This window comes from Polypterus senegalus, chromosome 2 (genome assembly GCF_016835505.1).
Source record: "Polypterus senegalus isolate Bchr_013 chromosome 2, ASM1683550v1, whole genome shotgun sequence".
NCBI lineage: Eukaryota > Metazoa > Chordata > Cladistia > Polypteriformes > Polypteridae > Polypterus > Polypterus senegalus.
Genome location: NC_053155.1, coordinates 237552737 through 237573262, shown reverse-complemented (window position 1 = coordinate 237573262; position 20526 = coordinate 237552737). Strand labels below are relative to the sequence as shown.

Here is a 20526-nt window from a genome sequence, read left to right as displayed (position 1 = left end):
TCTCCCCGGCCACTTCTTCCAGCTCTTCGGGAGAATCCCCATGTTCCCAGGCCAGCCGGGAGACATAGTCCCTCCAGCGTGTCCTGGGTCTTCCCCGGGCCTCCTCCCGTTGGACATGCCCGAACACCTCACCAGAGAGGCGTCCAGGAGGCATCCTGATCAGATGCCCGAGCCACCTCATCTGACTCCTCTCAATGCGGAGGAGCAGCGGCTCTACTCTGAGCCCCTCCCGGATGACTGAGCTTCTCACCCTATCTTTAAGGGAAAGCCCAAACACCCTGCGGAGGAAACTCATTTCAGCCGCTTGTATTCGCGATCTCGTTCTTTCGGTCACTACCCATAGCTCATGACCATAGGTGAGGGTAGGAGCGTAGATCGACTGGTAAATTGAGAGCTTTACCTTACGGCTCAGCTCCTTTTTCACCACGACAGACCGATGCAGAGCCCGCATCACTGCGGATGCCGCACCGATCCGCCTGTCAATCTCACGCTACATTCTTCCCTCACTCGTGAACAAGACCCCGAGATACTTGAACTCCTCCACTTGGGGCAGGATCTCTCCCCAACCCTGAGAGGGCACTCCACCCTTTTCCGCTGAGGACCATGCTCGGATTTGGAGGTGCTGATTCTCATCCCAGCCGCTTCACACTCAGCTGCGAACCGATCCAGAGAGAGCTGAAGATCACGGCCTGATGAAGCAAACAGGACAACATCATCTGCAAAAGCAGTGACCCAATCCTGAGTCCACCAAACCGACCCCTTCAACACCCTGGCTGCGCTAGAAATTCTGTCCATAAAAGTTATGAACAGAATCGGTGACAAAGGGCAGCCCTGGCGGAGTCCAACTCTCACTGGAAACGGGCTCGACTTACTGCCGCAATGCGGACCAAGCTCTGACACCGGTTGTACAGAGACCGAACAGCTCTTATCAGGGGTCCGTACCCCATACTCCCGAGCACCCCCACAGGATTCCCGAGGGACACGGTCGAATGCCTTTTCCAAGTCCACAAAACACATGTAGACCGGTCGGGCAAACTCCCATGCACCCTCCAGGACTCTGCTAAGGGTGAAGAGCTGGTCCACTGTTCCGCGACCAGGACTAAAACCACACTGTTCCTCCTGAATCCGAGGTTCACTATCCGACGGACCCTCCTCTCCAGAACCCCGAATAGACTTTTCCAGGGAGGCTGAGGAGTGTGATCCCTCTATAGTTGGAACACACCCTCCGTCCCCTTTTAAAGAGGGGACCACCACCCCGGTCTGCCAATCCAGAGGCACTGTCCCGATGTCCATGCGATGTTGCAGAGACGTGTCAACCAAGACAGTCCTACAACATCCAGAGCCTTAAGGAACTCCGGCGATCTCATCCACCCGGGGCCCTGCCACCAAGGAGTTTTTGACCACCTCGGTGACTTCAGTCCCAGAGATGGGAGAGCCCACCTCAGAGTCCCCAGGCTCTGCTTCCTCATTGGAAGGCATGTTAGTGGGATTGAGGAGGTCTTCAAGTACTCCTCCCACCGACCCATAACGCCCGAAGTCGAGGTCAGCAGCGCACCATCCCCACCATATACGGTGTTGACACTGCACTGCTTCCCTCCTGAGACGCCGGACGGTGGACCAGAATCTCCTCGGCCGTCCAAAGTCGCTCTCCATGGCCTCCAAACTCCTCCCATGCCCGAAGTTTTGCCTCAGCAACAACGAAGCCGCTTCGCTTGGCCTGCCGGTACCTATCAGCTGCCTCCAGAGACCCACAGGACAAAAAGTCCTATAGGACTCCTTCTTCAGCTTGACGGCATCCCTCACGCCGTGTCCACCAACGGGTTCGGGATTGCCGCCACGACAGGCACCACCACCTTGCGGCCACAGCTCCGTCAGCCGCCTCAACAATAGAGGCACGGAACATGGCCCATTCGACTCAATGTCCCCACCTCCCTCGGGACGTGGTTGAAGTTCTGCCGGAGGTGGGAGTTGAAGCTACTTCTGACAGGGGACTCTGCCAGCCGCTCCCAGCAGACCCTCACAACACGCTTGGGCCTACCAGGTCTGACCGCATCTCCCCCACCATCGAAGCCAACTCACCACCAGGTGGTGATCAGTTGACAGCTCCGCCCCTCTCTTCACCCGAGTGTCCAAGACATATGGCCGCAAGTCCACGACACGACCACAAAGTCGATCATCGACCTGAGGCCTAGGGTGTCCTGGTGCCAAGTGCACATATGAACACCCTTATGCTTGAACATGGTGTTCGTTATGGACAATCCATGACGAGCACAGAAGTCCAATAACAAAACACGCTCGGGTTCAGATCGGGGGGCCATTCCTCCCAATCACGCCCTTCCAGGTCTCACTGTCATTGCCCACGTGAGCATTGAAGTCTCCCAGCAAAACGAGGGAATCCCCAGAAGGTATGCCCTCTAGCAACCCTCCAGAGACTCCAAAAGGGTGGATACTCCAAACTGCTGTTCGGGCATACGCACAAACAACAGTCAGGACCCTTCCCCACCCGGCGGAGGGAGGCCACCCTCTCGCCCACCGGGTAAACCCCAATGCACAGGCTCCAGTGGGGGCAATAAGTATGCCCACACCTGCTCGGCGCCTCTCACCGGGGGCAACTCCAGAGTGGTAGAGAGTCCAGCCCCTCTCAAGAAAATTGGTTCCAGAGTCCAAGCTGTGCGCCGAGGTGAGTCCGACTATATCTAGCCGAACCTCTCGACCTCGCGCACTAGCTCAGGCTCCTTCCCTTCAGAGAGGTGACATTCCACGCCCCAAGAGCCAGTTTCTGTAGCCGAGGATCAGACCGCCAAGGTCCCGCCCGCCACCACCCAACTCACATTGCACCCAACCTCCTTGGCCCCTCCCATAGGTAGTGAGCACATGGGGAGGAGGACCCACGTTACCTCTTCGGGCTGTGCCCGCCGAGCCCCATGGGTGCAGGCCCGCCACCAGGCGCCGCCATCGAGCCCCACCTCCAGGACTGGCTCCAGAGGGGGGCCCCGGTGACCAGCGTCCGGGCAAGGGAAAACGACGTCCAAAGTTTGCTCATCATTGGAGGTTTGTTGAACCGCTCTTTGTCTCATCCCTCACCTAGGACCAGTTTGCCTTGGGTGGCCCTACCAGGGCCATAAAGCCCCGGACAACATAGCTCCTAGGATCATTGGGACACGCAAACCCCTCCACCACGATAAGGTGACGGTTCAAGGAGGAGACACACGTTTTTTAATGTTTGGAAAATGTACGGGATTACATTCCTTAGAGATCTGTACATAAATAACGCCTTTGCACCTTACAGACAATTACATTCCAAGTAACAATTCCCCATTAACAGTTTTTCCACTATTTCCAAATTAGAAACAAAATCTGCCGGTTTTTCCTTACCTCCCACCTACTTCTGTTCCAGAAGAAATATTGATCAGTCTTGAGGACTCAGACAGCAGTTCTGTAATATTTAAAAACATTTTAAACTACCTTCCTTTCAAAGATCCCAGAGTATAGTGGGAAAAGGATCTCTTACTCAACATTTCAGAAAAGGAGTGGAAGACAGCCATGCATAGAATTCACTCTAGCGCCATATGCACAAAGCATATAATTATTCAACTTAATTAAACTTTTATTGAGCATATCTCATTTAAAATTGTCTAAAATGTTTCTTGGGCACGATCCAAACTGAGAATGTTGCAATCGAGCTCCAGCCTCTTTGGGCCTTGTGTTTTGGGCATTTGCCAAATTAACAACATTCTGGACCAAAATCTTTAAATGCCTATTAGACTGCCTTGGTGTCACAATCACCCCTTATCCATTAACACATTAACAGCTGTTTTTGATGGGCTTAGATAGCACGTACAACTTATCTTGCTCAATTGTAAGAATCCTAGCCCATCTCTTAAGTCAGTGGGTAACTGATGTTAAATACTATTTGAAATTGGAAAAAATCTAATTCTCACTTAGAGGATCTGGTCAAAACTTTTTTTTTTTTTTTCAAATCTGGCAGGATCTAATCAGTAACATTTTAGAATAATCATTTATATTGGGGGGAAAATGATTCTCTTCCTTCTTTTCTACTCTTAGTTTTACTCTGGCTTTTGGCCATCCTCTCTTTCTTATTGGAGGTTGAATTGAATTTTAGTTTTGTCAAGTTTGACTTGTTTGAATAGAATTTTACTTGCTTTTAATAAATTCAATAAAAAGTAGAAAAAATAATAATAAAGTTAATTCAAATTGAATGATTTTTATGTTTATGCTTTGATTGAAAATAAATTTTAAAGGTCAATAATTAGTTTATACTGTATATTTTTTGAGTCCCTTTTGTTTTCAAATAGCTTTTTTCCAAATTTTTCTCCTGGGTATTATGTAATAATAAGTTGCCTTATTATTTTTCTGATGCTCCCAATGATCTTCATTCTTTTTTTTTTTTTTTCCTTTTTCCCTCTTTCAGGTAATGAGGCCCTCTTTTCTTTGGAGACTGCATCAGATTATGTGAAGGATGACAAAGCATGTTTCTTTGGCTTTAAGTGTGTAGCTGTGGGATACGAGTTTAATCCTGGCACTGATGAGGTAAAGTGATTTGTAAGATTATTTAATTAGTGAAGGTGAATTGTCTAATAAGTTAAGAAAAATGCACATTCTTTATATACATATTAACACTAGACTAGAACTTTTCTGAAGTGATCATAGTTATCTCTAAATTGCTGAACCATTTTTTTCTTGATTCCAATTTTAGATTTTATAATAAGCAGTAATAATTAGAACTACAAAAATAAATGAATGTCTTCAATAATAATTGATGATATAATAGTTGCTAACAGATTTTGTTGTTGAGTAGTTGTCTTATGTACTGTATTACTTGCATCACTTTATTGAACAAGGGCAATTTTCATCACATTTTGAGAAATGTCAAAGGATATAAATATAGTACAGGGTTAAAAAAGCAAATATTAAAAATGTTGGAGTTATTTTACCTTCACGTCTGGTAATAAATTCATGTCTTACCAGATCTCTAAAAATGAGCTCACTTGGTACAGAAGTAAAACCTAAATTTGGGAGGAAATGAAAAGAATACACATTGCAGTAATACATCACTCATTCACACTTGGGGATAATCCAGCAGCAGTCTCCGTGTCATTTCCTTCCATTTCTTCTGATAGCTCAGATTCTTAACTGAAAATGCAGAATCCAAGTTATCAATAATATGTTAAACCTCTTTTGCAGAACATTTTTATGATGGTGATAGGTTATGCCATATTGTAAAGAAAAGCGAGGCTTCAAATAGTGACACTCAGTAAACCTTGCAGTTTTTCTGCTAATGAATAGATAAAAATCAATCAAATTTGTTCTACAGAATTATTGATAATGGTTAATAGTGTTTTCTGCCTTCTTCCTCTAGATAGTAACAACTGGCTTAAAATATTAAGCAAGACCTTAAAGGTTGTAAGAAAATTTAATTTTAGTGTATATTTGTACTATTGTTAAGAAAGAAAGCATCTTGCAACGAATAAAAGTCTTTGATTTTTTTTTTAAATAAAATGTTTGCACTTTTTCACCCAAATGTTGCATTTTGTAAAACCCGTTACCAATCAATTAAAATAATAATCTTTCAACTAATTGATTAGTAGAATGGTTGTTAGTAATATTGTAATTTATTTTTTAGTGAGAAGTTTTCATTTTGCTTAAATATGGTTATTAGAATAGTAGTTAAAGTACTTGCTATCTGTTGCTGACTCTTGCAGACTCTCTGTTGATGCTTCCAACACTTGATAGAATTTAGCTTACTACATAGATCATCCCTGCTTTACTCTTTTAATAAGCGACTAGACACAATAAGATTCTGACTTTTTAAAATGTCTTTTTGCCCATGATTTGATGTTTGGATGCCATAGATGTAATTTTAATGATTTCTTTCCCTCTTAATTTAAACCACTTGTTATATGGTGCATTTACTACAAATTGCTGATTTTGGCTGCTCCATCAATCAGATGTAGCTAACAGCAGGAGAAAACGGGCAAAGTGTCCTTGTGGACACAGGTAGCTGAACATGAAAAAAAAGATTTCTGGGGATCCATTGCAACAACTCAGGTTACTTTTAGTTTGAATTTGAAATCCATACCATGTGCAAAATCCGTAATGGCAGCATGACTAATCTACAAGTTTTTCTTGACCAGTAATTTTTTGGAACATACTACAACTGCAAGGCATTTTTTTCTGTCAGGTTTGAACACAGTAAAGACTTGATGCTTCCAAAACCTAAAAACACTGTGAAGAAGAGGAATCTGGCTTTGACATGCTATGTTCTTAATACAAAATCAAATTTCAGGAAATAGTGATTTCAGTCTTATCCGATCATACAATATGTCTAAGAATTACTACTAAGCTGTATGAGCTGTTGTTTGAATTGTATTTGGCCCTTTCTTCTGAAAACTTATTTTACCTGTTTGTTGCCTAGTGGTTCAAAAATATGCAACATCTGTATTATACTTCGGCAATTGCAAAGTGCTTTCAGTTAATATTTACAATGGAAGAGGTTTTAATAATCTCTGTTTAGCTGTTTGTGATTATTATTGTATGTGTTTTTATGTTTGCACTGTCACAAAATCGATTTACAGTATACTTCACCTGCAACTCATGGTGTATGTCTTGGCTTACAAGCCATCATGTCATACCTTTTTTTGTTGGTAGCATGGGTACATGGGGAATTATTTTCAGATTCAGATTTTCAGTTATTTTTCTGATCTCTGTGAATTATCACAATGACAGAAATGAAGCTTGTATCTTTTGCTTAGTTGTATCATATATCCTAAAAATGTATTTGAATTTTGTTTTCTGGAATAGATGATCAGTTGACTGTTTACTTTATGCTACAGGGTATTATTCAGCTGGAAAAGGAGCTGGCATATTTAGGTGGTTTGTGTGCAGCTGCATTGATGAAAAAAGACCTGGCTCTACCAATTGGTAATAAATTGTTTATTATAGTTCTTCATTTAAACTTTATTTTGCTTAGTTTAAATAACTGTCACAAAAAGATGCAGTAGGTTTTCATGCTTTTTATGGCAGTCCATTAGAACCTTTTTTGTTTTTGACCAATTAATATCTGATTTGTTTCTGGAATTTCCCTTTTTTTTAACTCTCATGTATCTGTTTTTTGAGATGACTTATTTTATCATTTCAGCATTTTAGCTTTTTGAGTGATTTTTTTAAATTTTATTTTAAATAACAGGCAATGAGCTTGAAGAAGACCTTGAAATTCTTGAGGAGTCATCTTTGCAAGTATGTTTTATTTCTGTTTCATTTTTAATAACTTGGGTGAAATGTTTTCAAGGTGCAAACCTGGAAGTAATTCTTTAGAAAAAGCAATGTAGAGCAGCTGTCAAGTTTTGTGGATGAAGTGGAAGTTTAATAAAACATCTGGTTGAGATATTTTAACACTTTAATATAAAACAAACTAATAAATGATAGTCATTATGGGCTCCTGTCATGTGCAAAATGTTTCTTGTATTCTAAAAACTGTTTCAGTGCCTCAGTGACATTGTAAGTGATACTATAAGTATACAGTATATGTATGTTTTCTATATAAGTAAAAAGACAGTGGGTTGGAAACTGACATGCTATGGACAGTAGGTCACAGTTGGAGTACATGCTAGACCTGAAATTGCATTAGAACATTAAAAAACATTTTGACAAGAACAGGCATTTAGCCCAACAAAGCTCACCAGTCCTATCCACTGAATTCCTCCAAAATACAAAATATCATCAATTCTTGTTTTCAAAGTGTCAATATTTTGTGTGGCCACCATTATTTTCCAGCACTTCCTTAACTGTCCTGGGCATGGAGTTCACTAGAGCTTCACAGTTTGCCACTGGAATCCTCTTCCATTCCTCTATGACGACATCACGGAGTGATACTGTATGTTTGTGTGAAATTTACCCTTAACAAGTTTCCAACTGTGTCCCAATGTTCTTGTTGCACTAATTTGAGTAATAGGCTTGATTTATTGTACTAATTAATTTCATAATTTTAAACATTGCAGCCATATCTCCTTTTGCTTAAACTAAAATGGTTCAGCTCCTTTAATCTTTCATCATAACACATCCGCTGCAGTCCAGAAATCAACCTGATTGCTCTTCTCTGGACTTTTTCCAATGTGGCTATGTATTTTGTAGCCCAGGGATCAAAATTGCCCACAATTCTCCAGACTAGGCCTCACTAGTGAGTTTTAAAGCCTAATCAGTACCTCCTTTGACTTATACTCTACACTTTGTGCTATATAACCTGACATTTTGTTATCCTTCTTAATATACTCTAAATGCTGACTTCAAGTGGATAGTGACAAGTCCACTACAATTTCTAAATCCTTCTCATAAGCAGTATTTTCTGTTTTCAGATCTCCTGGTGTATATTCACATCTAACATTTTTAGTTTGTATGTGTGCGATAATTGATCTGTGGAGCTATACTAATTTTAAATAAGTAATCACACCCTGCAAAGTGCAGGATTTAACAAGGCGTGAGTGGATGTGCGAAAGTGCTTTGTTCCAGGGATGGATTGGTAGTTGGGACAGGGTGCCTCCCTGATTGTGGAGGTACTTGCAAATACACATGTCAGGCAGGTGCCTCTTTAATTCCATGGAGGGAGCGGCGCATGCACAACTGTGCCCCGTCAGAAGTGTCAGTTTAATAGAAGCCTGCACAGACAGAGAGGGGAGGAAACAAACAAGATTGAGAGAGAGCCTTGAGAACAGCATTGTCGAGAGAGGCAGTGTGGGAGTGAGGTAGCGTGGTCATAGACCAGCAAGGGAGAAAAAGATTGGCACTTTAGGGTTGGATTGTCCCCACTGATTAATTGCTGAGGAGTGGGAATGATCAAGGTGGCGTCCTACCGCAGGGATCTGAGGTATGCCAGGAGTTTGAGAAGGAAAATGGGAGGCCATCCGCTTGGAGGCAGCTAAATGGGGGTCAGATGGTGATGCCTGCGGCTGCTTATTTCTGTTCCAGCTGAACGAGCAATAGGGGAGATGGAATTGGATAGGTGCTGGGCTCATCTAATAGAAAATGAAGGATCAGATGGCTGTTGGTTTTAATCTTGTTTTAATTTGGATTTTAAACTCTCAGACCATCATTGTTTTTATGGCTTATTTATTTAAAGAAGACAGCACTGCAGTTTTGAACACTGTTTATTTTATTTGACTTTGTTTTAATAAAATCACTTTGCACCTACCCCTTTCTTTGTGTGAGTGTCCTCATCTGCCAGGCTCATATCTCAGATACATTATCGGTGTTAGCAGGTTCAGAAGGCTTCCTGGATGGACCCAGTAGCATGGAGCTGAGGCACTGCATGTAATAATGACCCTAGCACTGACCCAATTCTCACACAATTACCCTCTGCTTCTTTATGTGTTTTAGCCAATTCTGCACCCATCTACACACTTACAGTTTCATGCCCAACTTATTATGAGGGAACTTATCAAATACTTTCGGGAAGTCCAAATAAATTAAATAAGTATCCTTTTGTTGCTTCCTCATTGAATTCCAACATGTTAATTAAACACAATGACCCTTGTATGAACCCATGCTGACTGTGTTTTAGCACTGTTATTGCTATGTCTTGTTCAACAGTTTCCTTAATTATTCTTTCCATTAATTTCCCTGTGATACACGCTATGCTTACTGACCTATAGTTGGCTATATCTGCCCAGTCATGCTTTTTATATAACAGGATAATATCTGCCATTTTGCAGCATTTAGGAATTTCTGCACATTTAATGAATTCCTAAAAATAGGTGTCAAGGGTTTATATATGCACTCACTGATCTCCTTAAGCACTAAAGGATAAATGTTATCTGTTCCTGTTGATTTGTTAGATTTCAGCCTATTTAATCTAAGCAGTACTTTCCCTCTAGAATTTCCAAATCAATTAGGACCTCCTTAGTAGTCCCTGTTACTTTTGGGAGCTTATCCACATCTTTACATGTGAGTTTTTCAGAAAATGTTTAGTTCATTTGCTGTTTCACTTTCTCTACATTTAAATTCCCCTTTACTGTTCCTGATACACTTTCTCCTTGTCTGTTCTTTTGTTGATAAAATACGGACTATCTTTGGGTCATCTTTTGTGCTTATCTACAATATTCCTCTATAACTACTCTTTAACTACCCTAGTATCATTATTAATGGTTGCCCTGATGGCCTCATTTGTCTTGTTTTTAGTCTTAACTCAGTAAAGTTTTTTTTTAAATTGCCCCCTCATTTCAAATTTTAAGATGTACCTGTCCTGCATTATATGTAAAATGTTTTTTAAACCTGTTCCACTGCTCCTTGACTGTCTCAGCACCTAAGAGCTTAAGCCAGTTTATCTCTTTTAGACCTTGCCACAGCTGTTCAATTTTGCACCAAATAAAAGTTAAACTTACCATTATAGCCTTTATGTTTGCGCTTTCCCAGCACACTGAAAATTGTATGATATTATGGTCACTTGATCCAGGTGGTTTAGTTGCCTTTACACCCTCAGTTCTATCCTAGTTATTACACAATACTCAATCTAGACATGCTTCCCAGGTGTTGGTGCTTTGTCAAGCTGAGTAAATCTAAAAACTCCTGCTCTTGTGCTCCTCTTTTTGCAGGTTTAGCCCAATTAACATTTTGATAATTAAAGTCCTCCATAACTATAACATAATCCTCAAAACTTGCCATTTTAATACTAATAAAAAAAATGCATACTTAATTACTGTCTGTTTTGGGAGGTCATTCCTAAGCTAAGTTTTCTATCCATAATGTTTTCTGGCTGAGTCTAGTTGTCCTCACTGAGTTGTGGCTCATTTTTCAAATGAGGAAGAGAAGCATTTAAATTCAGTTTTACATAAATGGTAACTCCTTTTCTTTTTACTTCCTGAAAATATGTAATATTCATCCCCATCTTTATTTACCAGTGATTTTGTTATTACTATAATATCATAAATATGCTCAGCTATTTACAGCTCCAGTTCAGTTTTATATTTTGATACTCCAAGCATTGATACAAGCAATTTTAATATATTACTTATTTTACCTTTGCCCTTTAACTTTGAACTAGAATTTAAGTTGCATTGCATTTTTGTTTTTAAGCTACAATTCTAAATTTGACTTGTGCTAAACTCATTTACCCCCCTTCCCAAATTTTAATTCCTTAACTCACCTACTCATTCTCCTCCCCATTGCAATAGTGCTCCTATATATCAGATGTAACACTTCATGATGGGTCAGGTCCCATATGTTCCAAAATGAGTCTCAATGCCCTGTAAACATATACCTTTCATTCCTACCCCACGATTTAAGCCTTGTGTTAAGCCTTCTAATCTCCTCAGTATTATCTAGACTAGCTTGTGGCATATGTACAACTTCGGAAAAGACTGCCTTGTCAGTTTTGCTGCTCAGCTTAGCACCTAACTCTTCAAATTTACATCATAGCTCTGACAGCCCACCCTTTCATATGCCGTATGTTCAAACACAGACAATGATAAGTGGATCCACCTTTGCTAAGGCCAGGGCCTATCCACTCTTCCAGGGGGATCTCCTACCTATACAGCCATAAGTCAACACACTGTTTGAGTTTCTGGAGCAGACTTCAGTAATGAATTGAGCCCCCCACTATCCAAACCTCTCTTTTTCTGGAGACTGGTTTTGAGGTAGATTGTTGGGGCTCCTAATGCCTGCTTACCACCTCAGAGTTTAGGTTGTCACCATCCATCTCCACAAGGTCCTGAAGATGTATCTACACAGTTGCTCGGTTAACTCTCGGGCCTGACATGTAACACACGCCTATACTGTTGCTCGAGTAACACTCGGGACTAATGCAGTTTGCACTTTTACAGCCCTAATAATCCTTGGGCCCAATGCTTATGAGAGACATATCTATACAAGTCTATATAGTTGTTTAAGTAACTCTCAGGTCTAACACTTTTAACATTGTTTTCTCAACCCCAGTATTACTTGGATCTAACACTAGGAAAATTAATGGGACCCTCTTACTAGTGCTAACTTTCCTGAACACTCTGACCTGTTTTATACAGTAAATCTTTTTACACACTACTTTCTTCTTACTATGAAAACTTGCTTACTGAATGCTATCCACTGCTAGTTATTTATTCACTTGCTGGTTTCTGCTGCTGGAACCTTCCTGATTTCTGTTTACATACCATGCAGCTCCTGCTGTTCTTATTAGTTTCAAGGCAATCACCTACAGTGTTTTTCCAACCTCGGTCCTGGGAGCAAACTGTGGCTGCAGGTTTTTGTTCCAATCAACTTCTGTTTTTAATTGGACTCCTAGGCTAATTAAGTGATATGTTATTTCCCATATTCTGTGTGTTGGGAATAATACAGAAATTAGAAAACTAAGTTTGGCAAGAAATAAAAATATATATTAAAATGTACCAAGCAGTTGTATGGGAATAATGTCCTTTTTTTCTTTTTAGCAATATTTTCATCTTGATTTTCATTCTACTTTTCTAGGTGTTCTAGTTGTTTAATTAATCCATTATTTACTCATTAGTGGTTCTAATGCTAAAGTACTTGCAACCTTTGATTATTCAGTGTTGTTTACCAGTGTGTCTGCTATGCTTATTTTTAATGGTCATTAATAAGATACAGCGAAGGGGGAAAAACTGCACAAAGAAAGGGCAAAATATAATGAAATCAACAAAAGAGAGTTAAGCATTTAAATCTATAGCAAAAGGAGAAATATTTCAAAATGTCTTATAAATGTAAAAACCATGCTGCTGTACTTTTCTGATTGTAGAATAAAAGGAAAATACTAGCTAAATAAATGAGATCAATGTTATCAGGTGTTGTCACTGATTAGGAAACTGGTTGGAATAAAAGCCTGCAGCCACAGTGTGCCCCCAGGACCAAGGTTGGGAAACACTGACCTACATTATACCTTATTTCTTCCTTGCAAATGAATGTGTATGCCCTCACTCTCTACAAATGCTTGTCTGTATGAGTAAAATGTATAGTGCTCTATTCAATTATATTTTATATGACTTCTCCACAGTCACAATGCAGTAGTAAACAGTATACAATCGTACGGATGTTTACTATATGAGAGAGGGACACAGACTCAGACGGAGAAAAGGAGACGATTGCACCTAGAGAGGGGGAGAGAGAAGAACCATCAGCTCAGTTGTGATCACATGGCGCTCATCAGTGTATCCGTACTGCTCGTATTGCAAGACATCGCTTGTTTATCAAGTCACAATTTATTAAATAATTTTGCTCATCTTCCAAAAAACTCGTAAACCGAGGTTCCACTGTACATCAAGCTTACTTCTCTTTTAAAACAAAATGTCCAGCACTGCAGTCAGTTTAGAACTGGAATCTGGCATATCCATCTACAGTCCTGAGAAGTCTTATCAGAAGAGATCTTGATGGTCTTAACATCCATTCCCAGAAAATAGTATTTATACATACATATCCAGGCCAGAAAGAAGCCAGCAGAACCATACAGTCCTCACAACCAGTTTATCAGTGGGAAATGACGACCATACGTCTATGTGGCAGGAATGTTTGGTGGCACAGAGACGACTCCTTGCTTCGTGATGGATCCTTGACATTATAAACGCTCACATATTTATATATTCATAGAATCTGTTATGAACCTTGCCAGGTATGGGCAGCTGCCATCAGAGCCGTCATCTATGTTATTTTTGGACTATGCCCAAATAACACCTTCCCCTGTTCTCATGGCTTCTGCAGGCAGTAGCCATTGGTCACTCTCACCATATATATTGTTTCAAAAAACATCAGCATTTTAAAATAGCCTTACTGACTTCTTTTTCACATGTTTCTATCAATCTTCCTGACCAGTTTCACCCTGTCAGCTAGTGTGTGTGGCTTCAATTTTGGAATAAACTTCACAGATTACAGTGGCACACTTCAAGCCTATTACTACAGGTCCCACCTTAGAGCCATGACCTCAACATCATCAAGTCAATCTGGGTTGTTTGCAGAGGCTGACGTAAGCAAGACCGCCATCATCTGCAATGAAATTGTGACAAGTTCTTCAAGAGGTTTAAAACAGCCTACCAGTCGAGTACGTTTAGAAACTGCATACAAGTGTACGCAAGAGAATTGCTGCTGTTTTTAAGGGTGGTCACCTCAATTACTCAGTTAATTTCTGTTTACTGCATTTTCCAGGAAGGGTATTTGATAAATAAAAGCTATTCATGAAAATATTTTGAGAACATAATAATTCTTTACACACTTTACATGCTTTTCTCAGTATTCTAAATGTTTTTACATAGTGAGTGGGGAGCCAGTTCAACCACTACTAATACGTATAGCATCAACCTGGATGATGGGATTGCAGCCATTTTGGCACCAGAATGGTCACTACATATTAGCTGTTAGGTGGTGAATGGATGAGAGATAGTTAGCCAGTTACTGACAGGGGATGATTAGGAGGCCTGAATAACTAGGATGAGGTGGGCAATTTAGCAAAGTATTCCCACTTTACAGCATTTTTTCCACAAGTGCCTTAGACTTTAGAAGAATATCGTATACTTCAGTTTGTTTTTCACCACTTCCATGAGGACAAACATTTGTTTAGTGAGATTTAGTCTGTGATTACAAAATAATGCATCAACAGACTTTAACCTCCATCATTCACTGAAACAATTCCCTGTGTGAAGCAGTAAGCGAATGGTGGTGATCCTTTACCAGAAAGAAAATTCTTTAGAAAGAATTACTTGCTGTCTAAATAAGCAGACAAGCCCGGCTTTATTCTGTTTCTGTAGCTTGAGTAACCTGCAGTAAATGGTTGTAAACCCGCACATGACATTCTACATCCACCCCACTCTCTCTGATCTTCTATATCATACAATATTTGTTTTTTTGCATGCTTAAACCCAAAAGCACCCCCCTCCACCTTTTACAATGTAATGTACGAAAACTGATGTGCTCAGAACTCTGTAGGGGACCCATCTTGTCCCCCAACATACAGCACTTATGTAAAGTTTAAACTGTATAGCTAGGAGGAACAAGAAGTCAACAAAAATGAGCACCAGCAATTACTTGTTACAATTTCAAGCACTGTTCATAGCCAATTAAGTAAGCCTTTGGAGGTTCATTCTTGCTTAGTCAATGTGTACCAAAATCAGTCCTCTTCATTTTACGCAATAAGGAAATGGGTAGCCCAGTTCCAGTGTGACAAAATGTTTCTTTAAGATGGTTGAAAGTCTAGCCAGTTTTTGACATTGATAACAGAAAAAGATGTTGCCACTGATGAACAAATTGTGATGGGGAACTGAAGAGTGATTGTGCATGAGATCGCAGACAATCTAAGGATTATTCGTGGGCTAGTTGAATCTTTTCCTCAATGTTGATTCTCTTACTGAAACCCCACTGCATTTGATGTTCCAAGGATAATCTTAAACCAATACGTCTGTCCTGGTATACATTTAAGGTGTATTTCACAATGTGATGAAACTTGGTACATCACCATGACCCAGAGTCTAAAAATAATTGAAATAATCTATGCCTGACAATGCCCCAACACTAAAGAAATTCAAGGTCCAAGTCAACAATGTGCACAATTTTAATGACGATGAGGGCGTAGAAGATACGGATTCCATGGCTTAACATATAACTGGTCACTATTGCAATCAGTTGCTTTAACATTTGTGACATTTAATCAAGGAGAAGTGGCGAGGAAAGCTGTCAAATCACACTCCCTCTACTTCACATCACCCCCCTTCACATACTAAACAGTTCATCTTCGTAGGATGTGCTTTGCCCATGTTGAAGCCGTGAGCTAACATACAAGAGAGTTATTGCACAAAAAAGATGCTTTGAGTGACATGTGGTAAAGTGAGGTCCGTGGCTGATTGACATCTTTTAAATAATCGCCACACCCATGGTAGTGTGGTTAGTGTGGTTCCTGTGTGTGATGGGGATGTGGACGGCCCTCCACTTAGTGCAAAGGTGCACGATGGCCTGTGACCTTAGTTGGCTGGGAGTTTCTAATTGCCGCAGCTGTGCCACGCCCCTGTTTTAAGAAGGGAACCGTGCGTGCGAGAGAAGGGACAAAAATAAGACGAAAAGAGGAAGAGAGAAGGGAGGTTAGAGAAAGGAAGAAGAGAGACAGAAGTGTTAGAGATTGAGCAGGTGTAATGAGAGGAAGCAGGTGGACAGTTTTGGAGTCCCAGAAAGAACCATATGGCCAGCACTCAGGAATTGCTCCTGTTGGACGTCTAAGTAGCAGGAATGACGACTAGGCTTTAGAGTGTTCTATCGCCACAAGGAGCCAACGAATTGGCTGCGGTGATTTTGCCGGGTGGAGCCTGGAAAGGCAGAGGTGGGTGCTCCCCGCAGACTCTGCATGATTGGCAACGGGGACATGGCCACGAGAAGAGGGTTGTCTATGCCTGCTGGGGGACTTCTCCTTAGGCTGCAAGGGCCGGAGAGTGCAAGAGTGAAGAGGAGTCAGATTTTTAAAGGGTTTTCAAGGCTAAAAAGGATAAAAAGACAGTTTCCTGCCTGAGTTTTAACCTTGTTTTAATGAATTTATTTATTTGCATTTTAACCTCAACTTGCACTTTGTTTTTTATGGATTACTTGTTTATTATAAAAGGAACAAGGTTTTGTTTTATTTATTTTAATAAAAGCACTGAGAACTTCTCCTTGCTTTGTGTGTCATCCTCGTTTGCCAAGATCATCCAGTTATGTTATCAATGGTGTTGGGTTCAAGAAGCTCCCAGACAAATGGGAGCATGGAGCTGACACACACTGTCACATTACATTGAATATCTTCTCTAATATTGTAAAATCTCTGTTAGTTTTCATGACAATTAGAACATTAGAACATTCTAGACGTTAACAGGCCATTCAGCCCAACAAAGCTCGCCAGTCCTATCCACTTGTTTCCTCCAAGAAAACATCAAGTCGAATTTTGAAAGTCCCTAACGTCTTACTGTCTACCACACTACTTGGTAGCTTATTCCAAGTGTCTATCGTTCTTTGTGTAAAGAAAAACTTCCTAATGTTTGTGCGAAATTTACCCTTAACAAGTTTACAACTGTGTCCCCATGTTCTTGATGAACTCATTTTAAAATTATGTTGGTTATACTAGTGTTTTTATTGATAGATCAAAATCTAAACGTTTTGATCACCCCTCATATGTCCCTGTCCAGAAATGGGTACAATGTTTAAATTTTGCAAGTGGACCTTTTATGTTAGTGAGCATTGCTCGGTAAATTAACTTCTGTTACTGTGTTATATTATTGATATTTTTTCTTTTTTTTTCTATCTCAAAATGTTAAAATCTTAAGACTTAACCTTGTTTTAGACTAGACAATAATATATAGTATTTTTGCCATAGATTTGAGCTTACATACTACTTGCAGTGTTCCTGCATATTAAATATGTACACATGAAGGGTATACTTAAGATATACAGTATTTAATTGAAATATTAATTTGAAAAAGACTTACCTAGTTTTGATTAGCTTCTTTTATATGCCAATAAAAATTTAAACTTTAAGTAAATTATATTATGATAATGTGAGCTTTTTTGTGTGATAATAGTATTTTTTTGTTCCTTCATAGGTTTGTAAGGCTCATGCAGGGATTCTTGGAAAAGGTTTAGCATTGTCAAGGTCTCCATCCATTCTAGAAGCTTTGGAAGGCAACCTTCCTTTGCATCTGCAAAGCAATGAACATTCCTTTCTTGAAGATTTTATAACTTGTGTTGAAAATTCCAGTGGTGGACGTCTTGCAAGGTATCAATATCATATATTGTAAACAAATATAATTAAGAGAACTGTAGTTTTCAGTATTAATATTTTCCCTGAAAACCTGGAAGATTAGGTTTCTAGGAGCATATTACTGAAAATATGCATTATTTATGCTATGTACTAAATACAGTGGTGTTCTAAATCTGGCTTTTTAAATGATGTCAGTTGTGCTATAATGCATTTTAATGTATTTTTGTTTAAGTAAACAGTAGAGTGTTTTACATCTGTGGGTGTTATTTTTGTTGATGTTATTATTGTTATCATCAACATCCTCTAGTGTGGCAAGAATGAAAGGTTCATCACTGGAGCCATGCTCTCATTCATACAAAACTTTGCTAAAAAGAGATCCCTCAGGGAAGCACTTTAAATCACATCCATTCTCTGCAGCCCAGTAGCAAACAGTTTTCTTCTAACCGTACAGCAAACAGTGTTGTGGCATTTTAATAGCGTACTAACATACCCACAGTATTTTCTTCATGATCCTTAAACTGTTAAAAAACCTATAGTCATCTGCTTGACCTTTGACCAAAATCCAAGATGTTAGCACATTTATTTGTTAATTTGCATTCACTAACATAAAGTTGGTAATGTATTGATGCAGTTACTGGCATTGTCAAATTGCACAGATTTATATCTTATATTCATTTGTTTTGATCCTGGTGCATAGGACAAGCACAGTGGAGTAGATCAATATGATTTGGGTTGGATTTTAACCCTAGCTGCTGACTTTGTGTTGCTCTTAATTGGCAGAATGTTTAGTGTAGGTTTATGCTCTTTGACTCTGAAGCAGATATGAGTCTGTTATCTTTTATGTTTTCAGTTGCATATTATTGGTATCTGTAAATATTGTTTAATTCAGTTGCATTGTTTAGTAGTTTTTTCATATTCTGAAATACTGATCTATGATCTTGAATATCTCACATATTCCTCAATAATTGCAAACCCATTGTTGCAGTATAAAAGTGAGCGTAAAATGAATAAAGAATATTTAGATGATTTGTACAGTGTAATGATTGGATAAGTAAAATGTGAATTAAATAGTAAAAGAACTTGCATTTATATACGCTTTTATATTGCATATTTTATTAGTAAACCATAGGCGATGTGAATCTATACTAATAAAAGGCAAAGCCCTCACTGACTCACTCACTCATCACTAATTCTCCAACTCCCCGTGTAGGTAGAAGGCTGATATTTGGCAGGCTCATTCCTTACAGCTAACTTACAAAAGATGGGCAGGTTTCATTTCAAAATTCTACGCGTAATGGTCATAACTGGAACGTATTTTCGTCCATATACTGTAATAGAATGCAGCTTGATAGCCGTGGGAGATGGAGTTTCGTATTAAAATATTTAACCAATCACATTTCAGCCGTCATTTGTTGCCAGGTAGAGAGGCTTTCACAAGCCGCTTTTTGATCTGTCTCGGCTAAAAACAGAACTGACTGTAATGTATGCCATGGATGATTTTTCATGAAAATCTCCCACTGATCTCCTTGACTTCCTTCATCAGAAAAATCTAATGCACCCCCCCTTAGTTTGAGAAGAAGTTTGATAAATATGAGGTTAACGCAGAAAAACAGATCACCAATTGATGCTTTATGAATAATGGATACTTTATTCGCCATCAATAATTGTTTTGGTAAAGCCTTACTCAGTGTAATCCTCCTTCCATTTTCAAATTTTTTCACGACTACCCATGATTAAATGAACGGTAAAAAAGTAAGAGCGAAGCGAGGGTCACTTATTGAGGCAGGCAGGCGACAGCGCAATAGCTCGCAGGCTCGATGTGGTGCGCGTCAAGTCGCTCTACAATGCAACAAATCAGATTCGAAAAAATATATCTTTTCAAGTTCTATTTGGATATAAGTAGGTTCTATTTAGTCGATATATATCTTTGGTAGGAATGTAAGTTGAATTTAGTCTTTAAATTTCTATGGTGAAGAAAAATTTATGCAATGATGACTAAATTTTACTTACATTCCTACCAAACATATTTCTTTTGACTAAATAAAAATTACTTATATTTAAAATTTAAATAGAACTTTAACAGATACGATAGTTCATAATACCCATGCAGCACTAAGTGCACATAAGAGCAGGAGTCATCCGTTTTAACAAGCAGCATATTGCACTGATACGAAATAGCCTATTTAGGAATGGATAGATAAATAATAAGATTTTGTACAAATGTTTTTCATTTTTCTTCTTTAATGGATTCTGACACCCCCCAGCAACAGCTGCTCGCATCCCAAAGGGTATATATATATATATATATATATATATATATAGTGTGAAAGGCGCTATATAGCCCGACCCGCACAGACCACGAGGAGCAACGTGTACAAAACACACAGGTTTTATTTTCTTCAGCCGTGGCACACGCCTTCCCCGTGTCCCACAGGCCCAACACAGTCCCAAACACAGTCCCAAAGCACAAACTCACAATTCTCCACCACTCCTCCCAGGCAAGCTTCGTCTCCTTCTTCCTCCCAACTCTGGCTCGCCGAGTGGTGGTGGCTGGGCCCTTTTATAGCCCACCCGGAAGCATTCCAGGTGAGTAACCACCTGGTCCCGATTGCACCTCCGGGTGGGGCTGAAAGCTCGTCCAGCCGGGCTGTGGGAAGCAGGCAGCTCCCCCTAGCGACCACGCCGGGCCCCAACCAAGCTGTGGAGGACTCCATCTCCCATGGAGCCCTGCGGGTGGTTGGGGAGTCACCGACGGCCAGGAGGCTGCCACCAAGCGTCCCGGGAGGTATTGGACTTCCCATGGCGGCTCC

General features: G+C 40.1%; 1 protein-coding gene across 1 annotated transcript in view; it reads left to right on the top strand.

The window, feature by feature from the left end:
- The window catches only part of mycbp2 (MYC binding protein 2), a 503803-nt gene that overhangs the window by 286606 nt on the left and 196671 nt on the right, over positions 1 to 20526 (top strand). The window contains 4 exon segments of the mRNA XM_039745368.1: positions 4433 to 4551; positions 6855 to 6942; positions 7208 to 7257; positions 17559 to 17731. Of these exon segments, the coding sequence (XP_039601302.1) occupies positions 4433 to 4551; positions 6855 to 6942; positions 7208 to 7257; positions 17559 to 17731 (430 nt within the window).